This window comes from Opisthocomus hoazin, chromosome 2 (assembly GCF_030867145.1).
Source record: "Opisthocomus hoazin isolate bOpiHoa1 chromosome 2, bOpiHoa1.hap1, whole genome shotgun sequence".
NCBI lineage: Eukaryota > Metazoa > Chordata > Aves > Opisthocomiformes > Opisthocomidae > Opisthocomus > Opisthocomus hoazin.
The window spans coordinates 74,337,675-74,357,707 of NC_134415.1; the positions used below are offsets into that span (position 1 = coordinate 74,337,675).

A 20,033-nucleotide genomic window follows, 5' to 3' on the forward strand; every position below is an offset into this window, starting at 1 on the left:
AAGGAGAAGATTGAAGCAGACTGGAAAAAAGGGCATTTATACTTTTCTTCAAGCATTTGTCAAAACAGATTATGTCTTTAGCAACAGTAGTCTGAAAAAGACTACTTCAGGGGATTTTATCTGGAAAAGCTGTTCCTTTCAGTGAACCAGAATGCCATTTCAGTAGTGTTTCGTACAGCTGTCAGGGCATCTGTGAAAGCAGATACTGAATAGAGCGGTTTCCCTCGACAACAGTGGTGTCTCTTTATTGTGTGTTTAGATTGATGCACGTATCTGTAAATGCATATGCAAGTGTAATTTATGCCATGTGTAAGTTTATCTTATATCAGATGAGTATCGCAGTTGCAAGTCTTGTGACATGCTGTCCCGTGTCTGAAACCACTGTTGATCCAACAGCTGTATTAAAAGGAGAAATAATTGACTGTCAGTCAGAAAGCCTTTGGTGTAGGGTCCTTGCAATGAATAGTCACTACAAAACTGCTTAAAACAGACCTTTACAACTTGTCAGCCAATTATTTTTAATAACAGAGCCATGCAGTTAGTGTAATGATTTTGATTCTCACTTCAAACGTTTAATGGTACCACATGCAATGTCAAGCACAACAAATGTGACTAAATGCTTTGAAAGACTTTTTAACTTAAATGACTGTGAATCCACTTAAAAGATTTTCTTGACATGAGACGCTAATAAAAGCTAATTGAGTTCAGAAAAGTAAAAGATTAAAAACACTTTTTAAAGTTACCATCTGGTGGTAATGAATGAATATGATCTGGATAAACAAGAGCAATACAGATATATTTAAATGACCAAGATGGAGATTAGGACAACATAGATTATTACAAAATAAATGTTGGGAAGTGGGAAAGTGGGAATTAGTGACTGGGAAGTTTCATATAGCCTATCACTTGCCATCCGTTGCTTTTATGCTTTGAATCTTTACCTTCTCTGAAAATTCTTTATCAGACTGAAAAGACTGAATACTCGGATTTCGTCCTGTCCAGAAGATCAGTAGTAGCTTTCCTTGAAAAAGCGACTCCTGCTTTTCTGATAGAGAAGCCACTGTTTTCACAGTATTTCAGTACACTAATGATCTTGATTGGGTTGTGAATGTCTTTAAACTGAACTGGAGGTGACTGCTGTTGCAGGATCTCCATCATAGAAATGCATCTTGCTGTTTTCCATCTGAGGCTGTGGGGAGACAACTTAAAGATCTCTAGTGACTGGCAACAGAGGGAGGAATATCTGGTAACACTGAAGGCAATTGGGAGAGTCAGAGGAGAGTTGTGGGGCCAGAAAGAAAGAGCAGCAGCAAAAAAAACCTGCAACAAACACGTCAAGAAGGAAAAAAAAATGGGGAAGTTCTAGGTTCTAGCACCAATTCTCCACAATGTTTCTGTGTTGCCTAGTCACCTCCAAATGCAAACTTGTCAACACTCATCCTTATAACAAATTATTTTACCAACAAAATAAATTAATAACATTTATTTGGGCTTGGACAATGCAATTGATATGACACAAGAATAATTTTGCAAAGCTCAAATATCCTGTTATTAGTAGAGGAATTCTGATGTGGGACAGAAGGTCACTGAAGTCAGAAGTTAATGAATTAGTCAAGGTGGAGGAGGGATTTATAGCAAATCCTCAGCAGAAAAAAGAAAAGATAACCTGAAAGCTGAATGTTGGAAAAGTGTTATAAAACTGGGAGCAGAGTTTTACAGAGAGATGTACTGAGCAAAGGACATCAACAGTGCAGATTGTCATGGCTATGGTGGTTTAAGGTAGCGAGCAGTCTTATTTAATGTGAAGTATAAAGTTCTGAAATAAGCCTTAGACTTAAACAAAGTTAGTTCACCTTTTAGTATTAAAAGGCATGGCAGAGAGGAAGAGAACATACATAAATGGTGTTTCTCATGGACTCTTCCAAAATTCTTGTTTTTCTTCCCAGTGAATCTGTTAAGAAGGTGTTTTCCACTGGCTTCTCAGAACCAGTTTTTGGAGTTTTTCTTGCTTTGATTCTCTTTTTGGGGGTGGAGGGGCTTTTTGTTTGGTTGAGTTTGGTTTTGGGAGGTTTTTTTAAACTGTTGCTGACACTGAGTTATACCAGTTGCTACAGCAGGGAATTTTATTCTAATACCTTCTTCTTTTACACTGTCCAACTTATTTCCGCATGGATGACAGCACTGTAGACTTCCATTCATGACTTCTCCTATTATTTTCACTTTTCTTTGGGGACCTGATTAAAAGTAGTCTATGCTGGTTCTTATTATCTCTAGCCTTGCTCTGTTGTGTGGTACTCTCTTGCTTTTTTAGCCCGTGGAATTAATTAATAAAACCTTTAGTGCATAAAGTAATAGGAAAGAGTAATTGTTTCGTTTATTCGTTAGTGTGTTGTGGGAGACGTGTAGGTCTGTGCTGTGCTCAGATAACTTTTATAAGAAATGGTTATGGTAACAAGTACGGTTTCAGATGGTGACACTGAAAATTATCTTTAAACACTTGACATGGCTCACGGTGACATTTCAAATGATGTACTGCTTGGCTACTAATTGTCTCTCCCCTTCGCACACTCCTCCATGTGGGTGCGTACGTGTGAGCTTACTGCTCTGTTGGTTTGCTGCAGGGTGCCAGTTCCACAAGCTTTGATGCCCCTGTAGAGCACCAGTAATATGAGAAGTGTCACAGGGCAGACAGCCATAAGGAAAGCATTGTACAAACACTGCCGGTAAAGTCCTAAAGAAATTCAGTCTTTTTCCACAGAGAAATGCTATGGGAATTCAACATAAACAAAGCAGCCAAACAGTCTGAATGGACTGGTAAGAATAAGATGCTCTGATTATTTTAAGCATCAATAGACATGGTATCACTAGATCCAGATGTTCAAAAGCCATGTATCGGATCACAAAAGAAGTATCCAATGGTGTCTGGTGGTTTTCAGAGCGCATGGAGGAGGTGTTTTATTTTTATTCTCAGCAGCTGTCATAATTCAATGCATACAGTAAAGCATGATCTTCCCACAGGCAATTTCACTGGCCTTTGCTTATTCTCTGCTGCTCTCCAGAGGCGGATGAGATTGTCTTCTCTTCATCATGGTTCTCTCTGACATTTTGGTCTCTACCTGTGTCTTGGCTCCTCCTGCTCCCTCTGCCGCTGTTTCCATTCACTTCAGTGCCCACTCACTTCAATACTCCCCCAGATGCCATCATTACTCTTACCTAGTCATGAGCAAGTCCATATTGCCGTAGAGGGGCTGGTCCTGTTGCCGTGACAGTAAGCTTGATGGTGGTATTGAACAGTGTCTTTTTTCACTGAGTGAAAAGTACTTACTGGAGTTTCATGGACTGTGTGTTTCTATGGACACTCCTCCACTGCTGACTTGATCCTTCTGGGAGGTGGGGACCTGGCCTTTCAGAGGCTACAGCACAGGCTGATACTGGGAATTTCATACTTTGTGCACCTTCTGCTCCCTTCCTGCTTTTACATTAACAGTGCTCTTTAGTCTCTTTTGCTGTTCTGTCCAGTTTCAAGAGAAATTGCCTGTCAGACCCTCACCTTGAGGAAGATCTGCTCACTTGATTGTGTTTCATGATTACTGAGCATTTTAACCTTTTGCCTGCAAGTACAGTAAGGACTCAGTGACCATTCTAGGGCAGCTTTAAAGGTCACTGGGTAGGTTTCCTTAAAAAAGTGAAAGGCAAAAGTGTTGGGAGAAGGATGACTTTTGTTCTTGAAAAATTTAGCCACAGACAGTGCAACTGATGTGCCTAGGTACTGTAGGGTCCCTAAAACAACTGCTGATCTTTAAGAACCACCAAACTATTCTGACTGGTCCCACTTTCCTAAAATTGACAAAGGGTGCAAGGAGATTGTCTCCTCCTGCCCTTTTACAGATGAACATCTCTGTAATGTTTGGGTTGGGAAGTGTGCAGCATACGTCTCCTTTGAAGGACCTGATGAACCTCATGGAGAAAAGCAGGGATCTTGTTTTAAGGTCTGTTTCATTTTAGCATCTTTTTGGAGCTGTGGTGGTAGTTCTCACACGATGAATGGTCAGCCACAGTAATCTGACTTTTCCTACTCGCATTTCCAGCCAGATGATGATGTGCATGTGCCTCCAATACAAATGGATGCATCTCCTGTACTGGCAGGACTGAAGTGGCCAGGAGAGCAGCATATGTTAATACTGACACTGCATATGACTAGGCAAATAGACAAAGTTCATATTCTCAAACTAATAGCTCTTGAGGCTGTACCTCTTCATTGTCTCACTGGTTATAGTAAAAAAACCATTCGTGTTCTGTCTGACATTACAGCATAGACATTTTTTTATTCCCCTTCGTACAGCAAAATTGAGTAACCACTTCTGTTGTTAGTCTTCGTGCTGCAGTTGCTGATGGTACTGATTCACTGTCTGCCTCCTCCTGCTAAGTCAGCATCCCTAGAAATCACCTCTTCAGGTAATTGCTGGTATCAGTCAGCCCTCAGAGAGGGCAGCTCAGGTGGCAGGAGGCTGCCAGCTGGGCAGCGATTAGGCGAGGGCAGTAGTTACACAGTCCTGGTCACAGCTGAAAAACTAACCAGCTGTTAGCGTTTGCCTAAAAGAGTTTCCGAACAAAGAGGAATAAAACAGACACCAGAAACTACCACAGGCTAGCTGGCTGATTTCAGTTTCTTCTTCTGCCATCTCCAGCTGTTGAGACGTTGTGTGAGAGATGCTTGACTGGATTCTAACCATTTTCCTTTCTCGGAAAAGAGGTACTGTGGAAAAGTCAGAGCCCCAGCAGGAGTCTGTCTGCTTTGGTTGATACCGTCTGGGGGGAGACAGGGACTACAGAAACATGCAAAAAGTTAGTTGTCGTTTATTGGAAGTTGGACAGGAAGGTGTTTCACGCTTGCTACTGGGACTAGAAATGCACAAGTACCGTGCTAGCCCTGTCACGCGTTCCCCTATCTGACTTTGCCCACAAGGTGCTGTCCTGGCAGCGTCTGCCACTACATGTCGGTGGAAGAGTTGGGTACCAGTGCTGTAGGCAAACCTGGGATTTCTGTGTTCCTGTCTTTCTTCTGTCAAACAGGGGCACGGATGATTTGCCAGGTATGGGGAAAACAAAAACATTAAATATCTTTGGACTGTTAACAATAAATCTATCAATTTCAGTGCTTGTGAAGACAGGCTCTTACACCAAGACCCCATATGTTGTACCCTTGGGTGTGTGAAGGAAATTACAAAAAAAAAAAAGAAATATCTTTTGAGCATGTAATTTATCAAATACAGTAGTTGAAACTCTAGCAAGCATTGCCTATGTGCTCCGTGATTGGGTTTTTTTGTGTGTTTTAAAATGTATAAACCTACAATAAAACAATTTCGTTCTTTGTCATAGCTTCTTTGTAAATTAAATCACAAGCCATAGTTGATTAACATTGTTAGTTAGCTGCAATACTGAAAGGGGAAAGATGCAGCAGAGCAGTTTGAAGGGAAGATCTTCTGAAAAAGTATCAACAACGAATCAGCCTTTAACTTCCCCAGTTTGGTCTATGGGATTGGATTCAGCTTCTCTCTCAGCAAGTTGTTAGCAAGGGATGGGTGTCTAATGATCGGCATTGGTTTCTGAGAAGAGAATAAGCCGCTCTTCATTTATTTTGGTGACACTTTGAAAAATTATTCTATTCAGGGCAAAATAAAAAATCGTTCTTATGAAAGCATTTTCAGATGTGGCAATCCTAAATAATGCATGACATTTTAGATATTCTATGGAAATGACCTCTGAAGATCATCCTTTTGGCTGCCATAGTGACTCCTTTAGCTAGAGGATCACAGCATGCAACTATAGTGGAATATTTTTTCCCATTATTTGCTTTTTTTTATGTTGGGTTGTGTGTCATAAAATATATTTAGAGCATATTAATTGTTTGGGTTTGAGTTCATGCATTTGCCTAGGAAATGCTGAAAGCAATTAAGTTTTATTTAGCATTTTGACATATTTTGTGACCTGTGTGCCTCTATAGCAACTTAATCTTTTAGATATATTTTGTTTAAAATGAGGAATAGATACTGAGTATGTAAATGAAAACCTGACCCTTTACTGACCTCTCTTCATTTGTTCTAAGGAGACTTAGTTGACTTAACTAAATTAAAATATTATTATGAAAGACTGGTAGTGGCAGAAAAGAAATAGACTGAAGCTTTTGCAATGTATAAACACTTTATTAGAAATGCAGTGACTGGCCATTAAGTAGTTATGCTGACTTTTTATAAAAGGAAGACATTTGTTTAAAAAAAAAAACCTCATCCAGAGAAATAACGGCCATTTCTGCCAAAATGCAATGTGCCCTTGGAAATTTTTCTCAGTAGATTGAAATATGTCAGAGAACACAATAATAAATTGACACGTATTACATCTGTTAGAGAAATTTTGGACATAATGCATTGTGTTAACTTGTTTGTTTTACTAATTCACAATATGTGGCACCATCTGTGTGGCTTCACCTGGATAGGTATTGAAGATTCATGGACTTTGAGATATCCTTTTCAAGTCACAGTACTGCAGAAAGGTTTTCTGTATTTATTTTTGTAGTTTAGTCTGTCAAAATTTACCTTGCGATATTTTGTTAAAATGTCATGCAAACGTACCCAGTGCAAACAAGGACCATTAAAAATAAATTGTGAGGCAGGAAAACCCTTATTTTATAATTAAAGAATTACAAATATAACATTACAAAGCATTTATCTCCAGTCCTACTTTCTGTTATATATATTAGCCTGCAGAGAGTTAAAAAATTCTTCTGATACCTGTGAAGCTAATTGAAACCTCGAGGAGATCTGGGCACCTGGCAAGGAATAAGTGTAGGTGAGACTGGTCTCTCCGGGTTTGCTCTGTAAAGAGAGAGACTCCATCTTTAGCTTAATCTCCTTTGTGCAGTGATTTAGTTCTGTTATCTCCCTGTAGAGATTATCGGGGGAGCCCCGAAGGGATTCATTTCTGTGAATATCCTCTCTGGACTTGCCCTGCTCCCGCATTCCCCCGTCTCTGCTCACGGCCGGTCCCGTAGCTGGCACTGGGGGTGGCAGCGGTGCACAGCGTGCTGCGAATGAGCACACGCTGGGTGCTGAATGATGCACTCTGGGCTATGAGCTGGGCAGCCCCATCTCGTGTTGTCATAATCTTAAGGCTAAAACATGGAAAAATGATCTCGTATTATGCTTTCAAAATTGTCTGAGCTCCACAGGCTTCCTTTGGGGCAAAAAAGCAGGGGATGATGTTTTCTTTCACAAAAAAGCTAATAATTCTACTTTATTTATCATGTGTGTATGCTTGGGGGTTGAGACTCAAGGAGAAGCATGCTGGGGAACTGGGAGGGGGAAGAAGAAGAAAAAATCTGCAGGAAAGCTTGCGTGTCCTTTGCATCACCCTCCGCCTTTTTCTTGACCTCCGTTTGGGAAGGTGCCTCTCCCTGGTGGGTGTCGGAGGGGTGGCTGGAGGTGCAGAGCCAGGGGCTGCGGGTTGGGATGGGCAACGCTCTGCTCCTGCAGGCTCCTGTTAAAACAGGGTAAAGCCCAGCCAATTCCAGTCGTAAGTCATATTCCCCAGGCAGATCCCCTTGTCCCCTCCGCACTCCTGGAAGTACCAGGCACAACTTCTACGCTCCAGCTTCAGTCTCGTGGCACTGGTGGGTTTAAATGGACCCTTCCTAGTGCCGTGTTCTCATTTCTTTGTCATAGCATGTTGTGTTTTCACCCACCGTCATAGCTGGGGTAGCTTTTTTGCAAAAAAGATCAGCATTAGTAAAGTCCAAAGGGGCTATAGGGAGTTATTTTCGTATTTAATCTTAAAACCTTTCTCAACAGCAGCTCTTGGACACTTCACATTGTTGGTGCTGGATCTCTTTTATTCTGGCCTTTCACCTTTTATACTGGCTAAGTCTGCAGGAGGGTACTGACTGTTAGATTGTGCTTTTGCATTTTGCATTAAATATTGAAATTCTGAAGTCTTGCTCTGCCTCCAGCTTGTGGAGTTGTCCTGGCACCCCCCAGGAAAGGTTGGGGGATAATAAACAAACTGTCTGCAGAGACTGAAACAGTTCTGCTCACTGATGGCAAGAATTTGATTTGGTAAGTGGCAGTAAATAAAAAATACTTTGAAGTATTTGTGCACTTTCCCTGAGGACTTGCTGTTCCTTTCAGCTGAAAATTAGCTGCTGCTTTATTTATATTGGGGAAGTAATATAATTTTTTAAAAAATCTTGTCAATATTATTGTGCCTCTGAATTTCAGTAATTAAAAAAAAAAATCTTTGAATGTTTATCTTTCCTCTTTGGTTCCATCTCCTGGTACGTTCTATACATTTTAGAAGAGATACTGATTTCATACTTTCTGTTCCTATGCACAGAAGGACCAACAGTGGAAAAATACTGAGTTGAGTTACCAGCAGCCCAGGTCAGTCAGGATCATATTTCCTGAGAATGAGGGACAACAGAATTGCAAACACTGTGTTTCAGATTCTGTGACACTCCATGTTCAGTAACAACATTTATAAAATAAATGGGCAGTATCATAAACCAGTGATCGTCCTGTTTTAATACAGTTTTCTGATCCAGATTCTCACTTTAAATTTCACTTAATCCCATAGTACTAGTTACAACAATAGTTAATATAGAAATAAGTTATAAAGTTTTGTGAATAATTTACAGAATTTTTTAATGGGTTTTAAATAGTATAAACAATATGATTTTACACACAGTGATTTGAGATGCATTAAAATAGTGTCCTGTAAACTGAAAATATCTTAGCACTGGTCTGGGCTTCAAAGAAGTTTAAGTAGTGTGGCTTTTTCCTTCCTGAAGTGTAGAAGGAATTTTGTTTCTGTCTCTGTTTCAGTACGTGACTGACACTGAGTACAGGTTGTAGTGAGTATCAACACAGGAAAACTGAAAAATACAAAGTCAAAGTAAATTACAGAAAGAGAGCAATATAAAGGGATGCAGCTAATAGAAAGGGTGAGCATCGTACCTGGGCCCCTTTTGCTGTCCTCTGCCAGTGGGGGTATGTATCTATCTCAGTGCATTTGTCAGCTTACAAGGAATTTGGGACATTAAACCTTTTTGGAAGAATAACTGAAAATAAGCTGCAAAAAGTTTTCAGTGCTTTACAGATTTTGCTTTGGTTGAGACGAGTGATCTGCACATAAGTTTGTGCAGCTCACAAACAGAGCCTTAAGCCACCTTTTGAAAATCCCCCAAATGCCCTGATCATTCTTTGGGTTCAGATTGCTGCTGTGGTTTCTTGACCTGAGTAATGGGTTCCCTTGGAAGAAAGACTGTAGGAAATTGCAATGTTATACACAGTTTTGCTGAAACTTGGAGGACAAATAAAACCTTTCACCAGAGCCCCAGGCTTGTGTCTCAAGCCTTCAAGAACACAGCCCATAACTTCACAACTGACGAGTAAATAGATACCCAGCATTGACTGTACGGCTGAAGAGTAAATAGGTACCTAGCATTGACTTTTTTAACATCGGAGGGTTTTTTTGTTACCCCAGTAATAATATCGCTGAAGAGCTTGAGAAATGTCTGAGTTGCGAGCACTGGATGTGTTTGTCGTCTTATGCATGGACAGAAATCGATATTTTACTATGCCTGGTTATTAAGATTTACTGAGTTATTACACTTATTTATTGCATGTTATTTTCTAAGGCAACTCTTGTCATTCATAAATGTACTCGTTTATAATCCTTGACACAGAAGCCTTTTTCCGTTTCACCATATCCCTTAATGTGTTCAAGTTCTCTCTTGCTTAAGGCCTGTTCTGTTTAAAGGTATGCAATATTTAGGAAAAATTTTTGGGGGGTGGGTAGGAAAAGAACACCATCTTCAGTTTCCGTTTTTTAAAGTCAAGAGACTGTAAAACAAAAAGCAAAGTCTACTTTCCATGGTAAAAAAGGGTCAGAGAGTACGAAATCTCATTCCTTCTGTATGCTGAGAGCTTTGATGAGTATCTGCCAGGCTCTTCAGGAGCGGTCTGTCTGTACAGCCGTGCACACTGGACCATCGCCTTAAAATAAGGATAGAGTTAATGGAACCTGAAGCAATACTGTGGCTGCTCCAGTTAGCATGAGGGAATGTGGAAAACTTAGCTGTTTCGTTGCCCCCAGAGATGAAATACATGAGAGCATATATTTCATCCACGGCTGAAAGTTGCACGAAAAATAGTTAAGGCGCTGAACTGCAGTTCTTGGGTTCTTCCACTTGTTGAAGCGAACTTGTCAGTTTTGACTTAGAGCACCCATCTGAGATTAAACCAACAGATATCCTCATTATTTTGCAGATTTGGCGGAAATATGTTGATGCCTTTTTTTTTTTCCTAACCAGCTGTCCCAACTGAAAACAATAAAAGCTACATAAATGGTACATAGATGCAACATAGATGTTTCCTTCTATTTTTCTTGCATTAAGAGTAAAGAATGCAAGTTTACAGTTTTCAAATTATCATAAGCAAGAAGAACTTTCCAGTCATGGTAAGACACATTGCTGCGTGCAGAAAACCTCTTGATGGCCATGCTTGGAAATTTTTCTGATCAACAAAATGTAGTACATCAAAATGTTCTGACAGGTTGTGTTGATATCAGCAGACGTTGTGGTGGAGTGCAAGTAGGGACTTTTATTACATTTCCTGCCAAGTTTGGTTGATGCCTTGAGATTTATTGAGAAGCTCAATAGAAAAAAACATGGGCTTTTGCCAGTTGCACCGTAAGACGGTAACTTTTCAAAACCTTGAAATATTTCACTTCTTTTTTCTGGCGAGCTTTATTGACCAGTAGTGCCTTATGTCATCTCTTTTAATCTGGGTTAAAATATTTTCATCTAGAAGTCAGCAGTTAGGCAGGACTTGGGCCAGTGTGTCCCAGAAATGGTGGCTGTTTCTGGGGTGAATAACCAGTCTGTAGGTGTAAGCTCTTCAATCTGTGGAGAAGAGGTTTCCAGACGTGTTGTCTGCAGTACTCAGATCTTATTTTCTGTGATATCTGATGCTTTTATGTCACCATTTGGAAAAATTCTGACCTACAGTAGATTGAAGTGCAGCCAGCTTGTAAGCCAGGTGGGTTATTCTCTTCACTTTTGTTTTCATCAAATGTAAAAAGCACTCCAATCTTTGTAAGATGGCTCTTAAAATGAGATATTCAGATCCCTTAAAACTTGTGTTCTGTTTCTGTCATACAAATATGATATCAAAGTTGGATTGCGTGCATTCCTGATTTCATTACATCATTGATTTTGTCTGCAGCTATGAAGATTAGAAACATTTTTCTCCTCTGGAGTTTTGGGCAATCATTTACATCAGAGGACTTCCACGTGTCCCAGTCTCTTGCACCTTTATGGTTAGCCAGGGGAGCCTCATCTGATCTCTCTGCTTTCGCTCTGCCAAGTTCTCCCTCCACTCCACACTCAGATAAGCTTAGTCACTTCAATGCTTTATGGTCTGAGAAAAACAAAATGTATAGCATACCTATGGGGAATATTTGACAGATGCTACAGTACTTCAGATACGGCACAATATAAGTCTGCCTGTCAGTAGGTAATATCCTGGGTTTATTTCTGGTGGCACTGGAGTGAGTTCCAGCAGTGCCTTCAGCTCAAGGCCAGGCACCCAAAGGTGTTGCATGGTTTAGAGACGTGACATTTAAGTGGAACACTAATGTGCTCTTTATTTGTAGCCTTTACTCGGCTTTTAAAGTTTAATTATTTGTTTTTATTTTGTGTGTGTGGCAGAAATCTCAAAATAATATGTCAATATCGCTAGTGGGGGAATTAATTTAATGGAGTCTTAATTTCATTATATTGGTTAAACTTCAGTTATAGATACTTGACCTTTTGAAGAAGAAATTTTAATACAACTGAGGACTTCCATCGTGATGAACTAAACATAGAATTTCTTGGTTTTTTGCTTTGTTTTGTTCTTTCATAATATAAGTCACATTTTAACTCGGGTAGAATACCTGATTTTCATGGTTGTGGAAGTGCTAACTGGTGACTGTAGTGGCTGCTTATGTGTAAAAGTAAAATTAAATTTTTATTTGTATATATGTGTGTGTATGTAATACTGTTTGCAGCTTGAAAATAGGGAAGACATTCCAGTACCTGATAAGTTTATTTACATCTAACATTCCTACTAATAATATGTCAGTCTAATATGTCATTATTCACCTAGATGCTCCAGAAAGTTGGCTAGCTTTTCTTTAATTTCAGCGGTTTTTCTGAATATTGCTGCTGGAAATTTCAAGGGGAAAACCCCCACCTTTTTGTAATGAAACTTTAACAGACTTTCCATCCTGAATCTCAACCAGCATTAGTTCCTAGCGGGGATTTAGCAATAAATGTGCTTTTGTCTACTCTCAGCACAAAACCTGAGATAAATTTTGCTGTGAAGTATCTTTAGGTCTTAATTAAAACTGAAGTTACTTAAGCTGGTAAAAGTGCCTGGACACACAATGCCTACATATCCTACCCTATTAAATTCTCAGGTATTAAGAGGGACATACTGCACATAGTGCTTTTAACTCAAAGCCTAAACTGTATATACGCAGTATTTTAAGTTGAGAAACAATTGCACTGTAGAAGGAAGAGGTAGAATTGGAGAATGTTGTGTTAAATACAGGGAAAACAGGTGAAGTATGAGAATGTTTTCTTATAGTCAGGGGTTTTTGTGATGTCTTTAAACATGATAGCGTACAGTGAAACAGTGGTACAGTGATATGTGTAATGGATCTATTCACGATCTCAAAGCCTGGCTTGTTGCAAGAAGCAATTTTACAAGCCTGAGCAGAACTGGACTGAAGTAATTCAGGGTCCTGTGGTGAAGTCATGGAAAGCTGCCGAAGCACAGTTTCTTACGCAGATATTAAGTACCTTTTACAGTAATTGTCTTCTCTTGATAACAGTATATCTACTACCTGTTCAATTTTATTACCACTGCCTTATAGATGCTTATCGTTATTTTCTGTATTTCTCTTCCCCCTCATCTTAGTGGAATCGGTCGAAATTGGCCATGGGCCTCTGGTGGCAGCAGCATTTTGGCAGAATTTGGGACTTTGCATCTGGAGTTCGTACACTTGAGCCACCTGTCTGGTAACCCTGTCTTTGCTGAAAAGGTTAGACTGTTCAGTCAAAATCATGTTGTAAAAGATAAATCATGTGTTGGGAGACTAATATCCCTGGGGAGAGATTTGGATTTTCCTCAGCTGTAAGCATCTGTCACAGGAGGTAGATATTTCCTAGCTGTTTCCCTAGTCACCTTTACATGTTTTTGTACTATAAAGTCAAAAGTCTGTTCCAAAATCATTGTGATGCATCTTCTTGTACATAGCAGTTACCTGGCCCCACAAAGCATATCATTTCTGTTTATGTTCTAAATTAATATCACATTAAACAATCAGACTTTCTTAAGTACTTCACCTGAATGTGGTGAAAACAAAAATTGACATTGCATAGGGGATAATATGTGATGCCTATGGAAAGCAAAGCACCATGGCCACCTTGTGTGATTTCAGCAAGTTTAGTCTTCAAAACGCTGTATATTATCACTGCTGTCAGTGAGGCCAGAAAGCCCTTCCATTGCACTGACCTTTAAGAAATGTGCTTTAAACCTTCCTGGGAGGAAGAAAAAAACCCAGAAAAAACATCCTTTGACAAAACAGTTGTGCATACTAATTCTTCCAAAATCTGCTAACGTTGTCTTCTGGATATGTTTTATTTACATGAGCCATGGAAAACCACTGCTCTTCCCCTTCCCTTGATTCCCACCTAAGCAGTTTTGCTTTGCTTCGTGGTGTGTAAACAGTCAGCAAGTCCTGTTATTTAAAATACGCTGTAGCATTTATCTTTTTTTTTTTTCCTAATTAAAACTTCCTCTTGTTTTGCTTTTGTATTCTATTGCATCTGCCCCAGGTTAGCTAAAACCTATATTATCAACCTAATAATCTAATTAATAATGAGATTCCAAAAGTTTAGCAGTAGGTTTAAAACCAATGGTCAAATCTAAAATGAACACTAGTTTACCAGTCTTAAAGGACTGAATGATTTGCTGAAATACCATTGTCAGAACTGGAATAAATTTTGTGAAACAGACTCGTAGAAAATTTGATGTATTTAGGGGTGAATTTAAAGACAGAGTTTCTCTTAAACAAATCTGAGCTGAGGGGGGGATGGGGAGGGTGGTAGCACCCAGCAACAGCCAGAAACAAACATACTAGGTAATTTAATTATCTTTTGACATTTATGGTAATTTAATGTATACCATCTGTTCTACTAAGAGACAATTAAAGTGTGATGAAAATGCGTGCGTTAAAAATCCTCGCCTATGGTTCTTTTCCAAAGTGGCATCGAGCTATAGCTGCAAGATGCTGGAAATCTGTTTATGTAAGCTGCTCTTAAAACCCTTTAGAGATTGCGATTCCACAGCCCTCCAAGGCAAGCCGTTCCAGGGCTGGTACGCTTGATAAAGAAGAAACAACACTGGAATAAGCTTTGCATGGAAGTATTGACAGAAGAATTCATTAAATGAGGTCTAGGACTCGTCGCAGCCTGCTTTTGGGCAATGACTGTTAGCAATGTAGTGTCAAGATGCAGAAGGCAGTTTGTATGCCACAACAGAATTCCTTCTGCGGCTTGGTGTAAGCTAATTTATCTTCTTTCTCAGCAACTAGTTCACTTGATCGCTAGGCATTCAGGGTGTTATAATGAAGCTGTCAGTACCTTTTTGTTAGGATTTCTGGGCTGTGGTGCTCAGGATCTTCATTCTCCCAAGTTGCTACGTTTGCTTTTTCTGTGAATGTTAAAATTCAGTAGAAATTATTTCATGTGCTCTGCAATGGATTGTGCTGCTGGATGACTCCAGCTGCAGAGCATCTGGACTGTAATTGTTTCCCCGGGCCTCTCATTTGTAGCGAGCTCCTTAACGGTGCCGGCGGAGCGCTCAGGGCTGCGTGGGATTCTGCTGGGCAAGCTGGTTGTATAGAGCTCAGTTCCAGCAGTGCTCTCCTTTCCAGGCAAAACTGCTTTGCCATTCACTTCTGCATCTGCACTAGGTGATAGGCTTAATATTTAATACCATTTCTGATTTGGGTATATGAGGAATACAGTGCTGAAGCAGCTGAGCCTAGTTAAGGCAACTAGCCTCCGTGAATTTCCGAGTCCTGTGGAGGGGCGAGATGTTCTGTATGGCAAGTCCTGAACTTCTCAGAGCTTGCTTCTGTTGTGTTGTTTCATTGCCAACACTTGACACACAAACTCCAGAGGTCTTGTGGAGCTCATTTACGAAGATCTTTTTTGACAGTAATGTAATTGTACAGAGGTATTCAAACATAAGAGTATATGTGTTGAATAAGATTACTTTTTTATTTTCAGGGATATTTTCACTTTAAGACTTTTGTACCAACACTGTTCTATTTTGGAGGGGAAAAATGGATCGGTGCTTAGTGTTTTGTATGCTTCCTGTAGGTAATGAATATTCGAAAAGTTCTAAATCGACTGGATAAACCAGAGGGCCTTTACCCCAACTATCTGAATCCCAGCAGTGGCCAGTGGGGCCAACGTAAGTAGATCACTTCTTTGATGCTATGACCTGTCTATCGGTGTGCTGTTGGCAGTCACTAACTTCTCTCAACCACTGTTACATGTTTTATGTATATGTAAAAAATGTTTATAAAGTATAAAAACTCACATTATATCTGAGGTTCTATACAATGTAAAAAATACTACAAATATAAAAATAATCATGCGACTTGCTGTATTTTAATGTACTTTTCTTTGACCTTTCAGTATGGTTTGTGCAAGCGGGGAAATGTCTGAATATGTATCATTTTGCAAAGGAATTTGTAGACTACAAAAGTCTTTTATTCAAAAATCTAAAGTGCTCTCTGTAGCTGTTTAAGGAAACATTATCAGCTTGTTTGAATCAAATTCCATATTTTTAGAGTGATGTGGCTCCACTGAAGATAAAAAATAAAAATGTCCTTCCAGTTAATACCAGCTGTGATTTCTGTTGAAGTTTAATGCCAACAACTGAGGAAACAAACTAAACAGAACTGTGTCATGGCATTAATTCCCTTGGAACCATTACTGGAGACACTAAAATTAGAAGGGAAAGAGTATAATAAAATGTTTGAAACATTTGAACTTCTTAGCTCCTTCCGGATGACTGAGTCTTTTCTTGTTATATGTTGCCCTCTCCAATCTTCATAACACGTTCAAAGCGTACAACTGAAAACATCAGTGTTATCAACATTCTTCTTGTACTAAAGCCAAAACACCGCAGCTAATGGGAAGAAAATTAACTCTATCCCAGCTGAAAACAGGACAGTAGTGTACAGGATCACAGTTCTAGAGACTCTACTTCTTCTCTTTCCACTTTTCATACTCGGGTTCAGTCTCCCACCATGTGACTCAATGTTCTCGTATTTTTTCCTCCCTACATTATTGAAAGAAAAAAAGCAAGACATGCTGTCCTGGTCTGAAAAGACTCAGGCAGATGAGATGGTCCTGTAGATTATCAGTGTTGGAGCTGGTTAGCCAATACAAGAGAGGGAAAGGACTGGAGAAGTTATTGAATATAGTAGTTTGTTAAGGATGCAGCTACCGTACAAGTGAGGTACTGGAGTCCTTATGGGGCTGGCCACAGTCTGGATAGATGGTACTCTTTGCAAAGGCAAAGAATGAGCATTTTATTGAATAAAATATATTTTTGAATGCTCTGTATCACTTTCTGAATTAAAAAGATGTCCAAAAAGGTTGTGCTGCTCAGCTGTATTGTCCCATCAAGACGCAGGCCATTTCCTTTTATGAATTAGAAGTATGCCTGTCATTATAGAAAGCCGCCTAGTCTGCTACGCTGAGAGGTTTCCTTCAGGTCACCGTGCCACAAGGCCAGTGGCAGCTCAGAGTGCATAACCATTGACTCTGGCTGGCATGTTTGTGTAAACTGACATCCTTCTACACATCTGAGACATGTGTGCCCACTTGTTGCCCATGTCGGTTTAGCACAGCTCTGTAAAACATTAAAACTTCCCTCTGGGAGTGTTGGTCCTACAGCAATAGGCTCTGGGTTTGGTTAGAAGGCCACCTCAGCATCTGTGAGCCAGGTCCAGTTACCTCCTTCCTCAGCTTCAGTCAGCCACACAAACTCAACTTTTTGGTGAGCTGCATGAGAGCAGATCATTCTAGGGGCTGATGCCATTAGTGGCTCTACCTTATTTATTTTAAAGCAGTCAAATACTTACTCTGCCTTACGGCCTTTGCCATTTCCCTATTTTTAATAAAACTGTCTCTTGTGTACTCCTCGTTCACATTAAATGCCAGATTTTGTTGCTGTGCACAGGAAAACTTACAGTTTTATATACCAGCTTTGCTTTTGAATAGCTTGTGGCATTGGCCAGGAAACGGCCTCCTGCACATGCAAGCGATGGACACCGATGTTGATGCAGGTCAGCCCCTAGCATGCTGAAGCAGCAAAAGCAAATTTGATCTTGTTGCGTCTCTTCCAATTCAGTTGCCTCCATTCGCAGACACTGATTTATTAATTTTCTTTCCCATAGCAGAAGATCAGAATGTAAGACTTGAGAGATTTTTTTGTCTGAGATTGCTTTTCTAGGCTGTTTTCAGCTGATTACAACGGGAGGAAAAAACCCAGCCTAGACTCTTAAATCGTAGAAGTATTACCTCTCAAACATCAAGTGGGGAGGGAGGAACAGTTTCTGAACATTTCTTCTCTAGCAGTGCTGTAACTGTGAGGGACACTGCTGGACCACTGCCATTGTTCCTGTCAATTCATCTAGCCCTTGTTATTTTGACAGTAAACTGACAGTGATTTGCTGCAGCATGTGTCAATTCGATTTGCCTACTGCAATAATGTATGTAATAACAGGGCTTATTATTGATGAAACTGTGCTTGTGCTATTTAGTTTGCAAATGTCAGAGGTTTCTATGGTAATTTATTTAGGAAACCATAAAGGTCATTTAAATGCTGCTGTTCAAAGATCAGACTTTGATCATAGAAGATGTTTTCCTTTTTTTAAGAAGCCTCTTCTGCTTTTGGATCATGAACATTTAATTAAATAAATGGTGTATTCTTTCCAGAAAGTTAATAATCTCATTCAAAAAGGAGGGGGTGGGAAAAGCCACTTATAGCCCAGGTTTGATGGTACAAAGTATTCGTTAGGCAAAGGGACAGGATACATTTGGAAAACTAAATTATTTTCTGTATGTCACAGGCTAGTGGAGGAAAAAGACACTGTTAACAAAGTTTGAGCAGAAAAAAGTATGTCTTCTACATTTGCATGGCTTTGCAACCTGTTCAGCAGGTGAAAGGAGGCATTCCATTAAGAGAAGATACAAAGGAGTTTAAAAATAAATTCCCTGTCTTCTTTTGAATTCCACCAACAGAGGCATAGCTTTGAAGCTAAGATCAGTTAAGTGTTGGGAAGCATGAGCTCTGTCCCAGCAACCCTTCTGCATCTCGCCTTATGAGCCTGGGTTACCCCATGTGTGTTCTGCTTTTCTCATGCCCAGGATTTTGTGGTATGACTCACGGACTTGCTGCATCATACATGTACCCACATCTCCATCCTGGATGTCTCTGGTGGAATTAGCAGACCCCTTCCCTGCTGCAAAAATTGACAGTCATAAATGAGTAGTCCTGGTAAAGCACTTTGTAATCCTTTCACTGAAGACTCAATAAATACCAAATCCCTTAATGTTACCGGGCAGCACCAAGTTAAAGAAGGAAACATCTAGTTAGTGTTCTTAGTTTAATGGAGCTGAAACACCTTTTTTTTTTTTTTTTTTTTGTAGTATTTGGTGTGTTTAGGGGATCTATGCTGAAATCATACCATAGCCTATTAAAATTTTGCCAGGAATCTTTTAGGCTCTTGGGCAGCGAGTGAGTGCAGCCTTGTGTGAGCAGCTGAGACCATCACTGACTTTCATGTCGGCGGTGCAACCAGCGTCGAACGGTCTGACTCAGTTGGTGTTAGTGTTTGCAGGGTCACGTCCTAAACATGTGCAGTTGAATAATCACAGCATCTGTAGTACCAGATGGTTTCACACAGGAAACATTCGGCAAAATAAAGCAGTGTGATAGCAAGAATCATCTGTAGATGGGGCAAAGTCTTTTTTTTTTCCTTCCAGAACCACTGCTGAGTTCTGAGAGCAGCCAGGTGTTCCAAATGTAATATTATTTTTAAACATATGGGTTGGCATTTTGAAATACCATAAAATAACCTGAAATTCAACTCTGCAGTAAGGAGCTAAAACATTCTGGCCTTTTTTATGGAGTGACGTAAATGGAGCATTAGTAAATAAAAAAGCAAATAAAAACAATGCCTGCATGTTAAGAGAGGAAAGCCTTTATTAAATTAAAGAGCACTTTCTAATTTTTTTTCCTGGTTTTAAAATAAAAAAGAACATAGGTTAACACATTTTTGTATGGGATAGACTACATGAATTAGATGTTAAACATAAATTCTTGTTTCTTTGCCATGAACTCCTATGGCACACTGTGGATATTAAATACCTGTTGTGCTTTAGCCTGATGAAGAAGTTAGCAATTGAAGAAATGATTATCTGTATATACCAGTTAAGTTTTTTCTGAGGTTCCAGGCTTACATTTATTAAAGATTGTTTTACGAAGAGATGTTCAAATGCATTAAATGCACAGTTTCAAACTGTAAGGGTATTTTATTGCCAAGGCTGCATTGCTGTTAAATCTCTTTCTTTCTTTTTTAGATCACGTCTCCATTGGAGGGCTTGGGGATAGCTTTTATGAATATTTGCTCAAGGCATGGCTGATGTCGGACAAGACAGATGAAGAAGGCAAAAAAATGTATTATGATGCTGTTCAGGTAAATAAAATATTTAAATCTTCCTTTCCATAACAATCTAACCTATAATAATCCCAAAGAGACAGGATCTGAAGACAATGTGAGGGATTTATGGCTTGGCCACCACCACAGTCTGTTTTTTTTAAAGAATTACTCTCTTTTAAAAAGCC

At 39.6% G+C, this 20,033-nt stretch overlaps 1 protein-coding gene across 1 annotated transcript in view; it reads left to right on the plus strand.

Moving 5' to 3' along the window:
• The window catches only part of MAN1A1 (mannosidase alpha class 1A member 1), a 156,034-nt gene that overhangs the window by 110,954 nt on the left and 25,047 nt on the right, over positions 1-20,033 (plus strand). Inside the window, exons 6-8 of the mRNA XM_075414151.1 lie at positions 13,017-13,140; positions 15,488-15,581; positions 19,769-19,884. Of these exons, the coding sequence (XP_075270266.1) occupies positions 13,017-13,140; positions 15,488-15,581; positions 19,769-19,884 (334 nt within the window). The remainder of the gene's footprint in view (positions 1-13,016; positions 13,141-15,487; positions 15,582-19,768; positions 19,885-20,033) is intronic.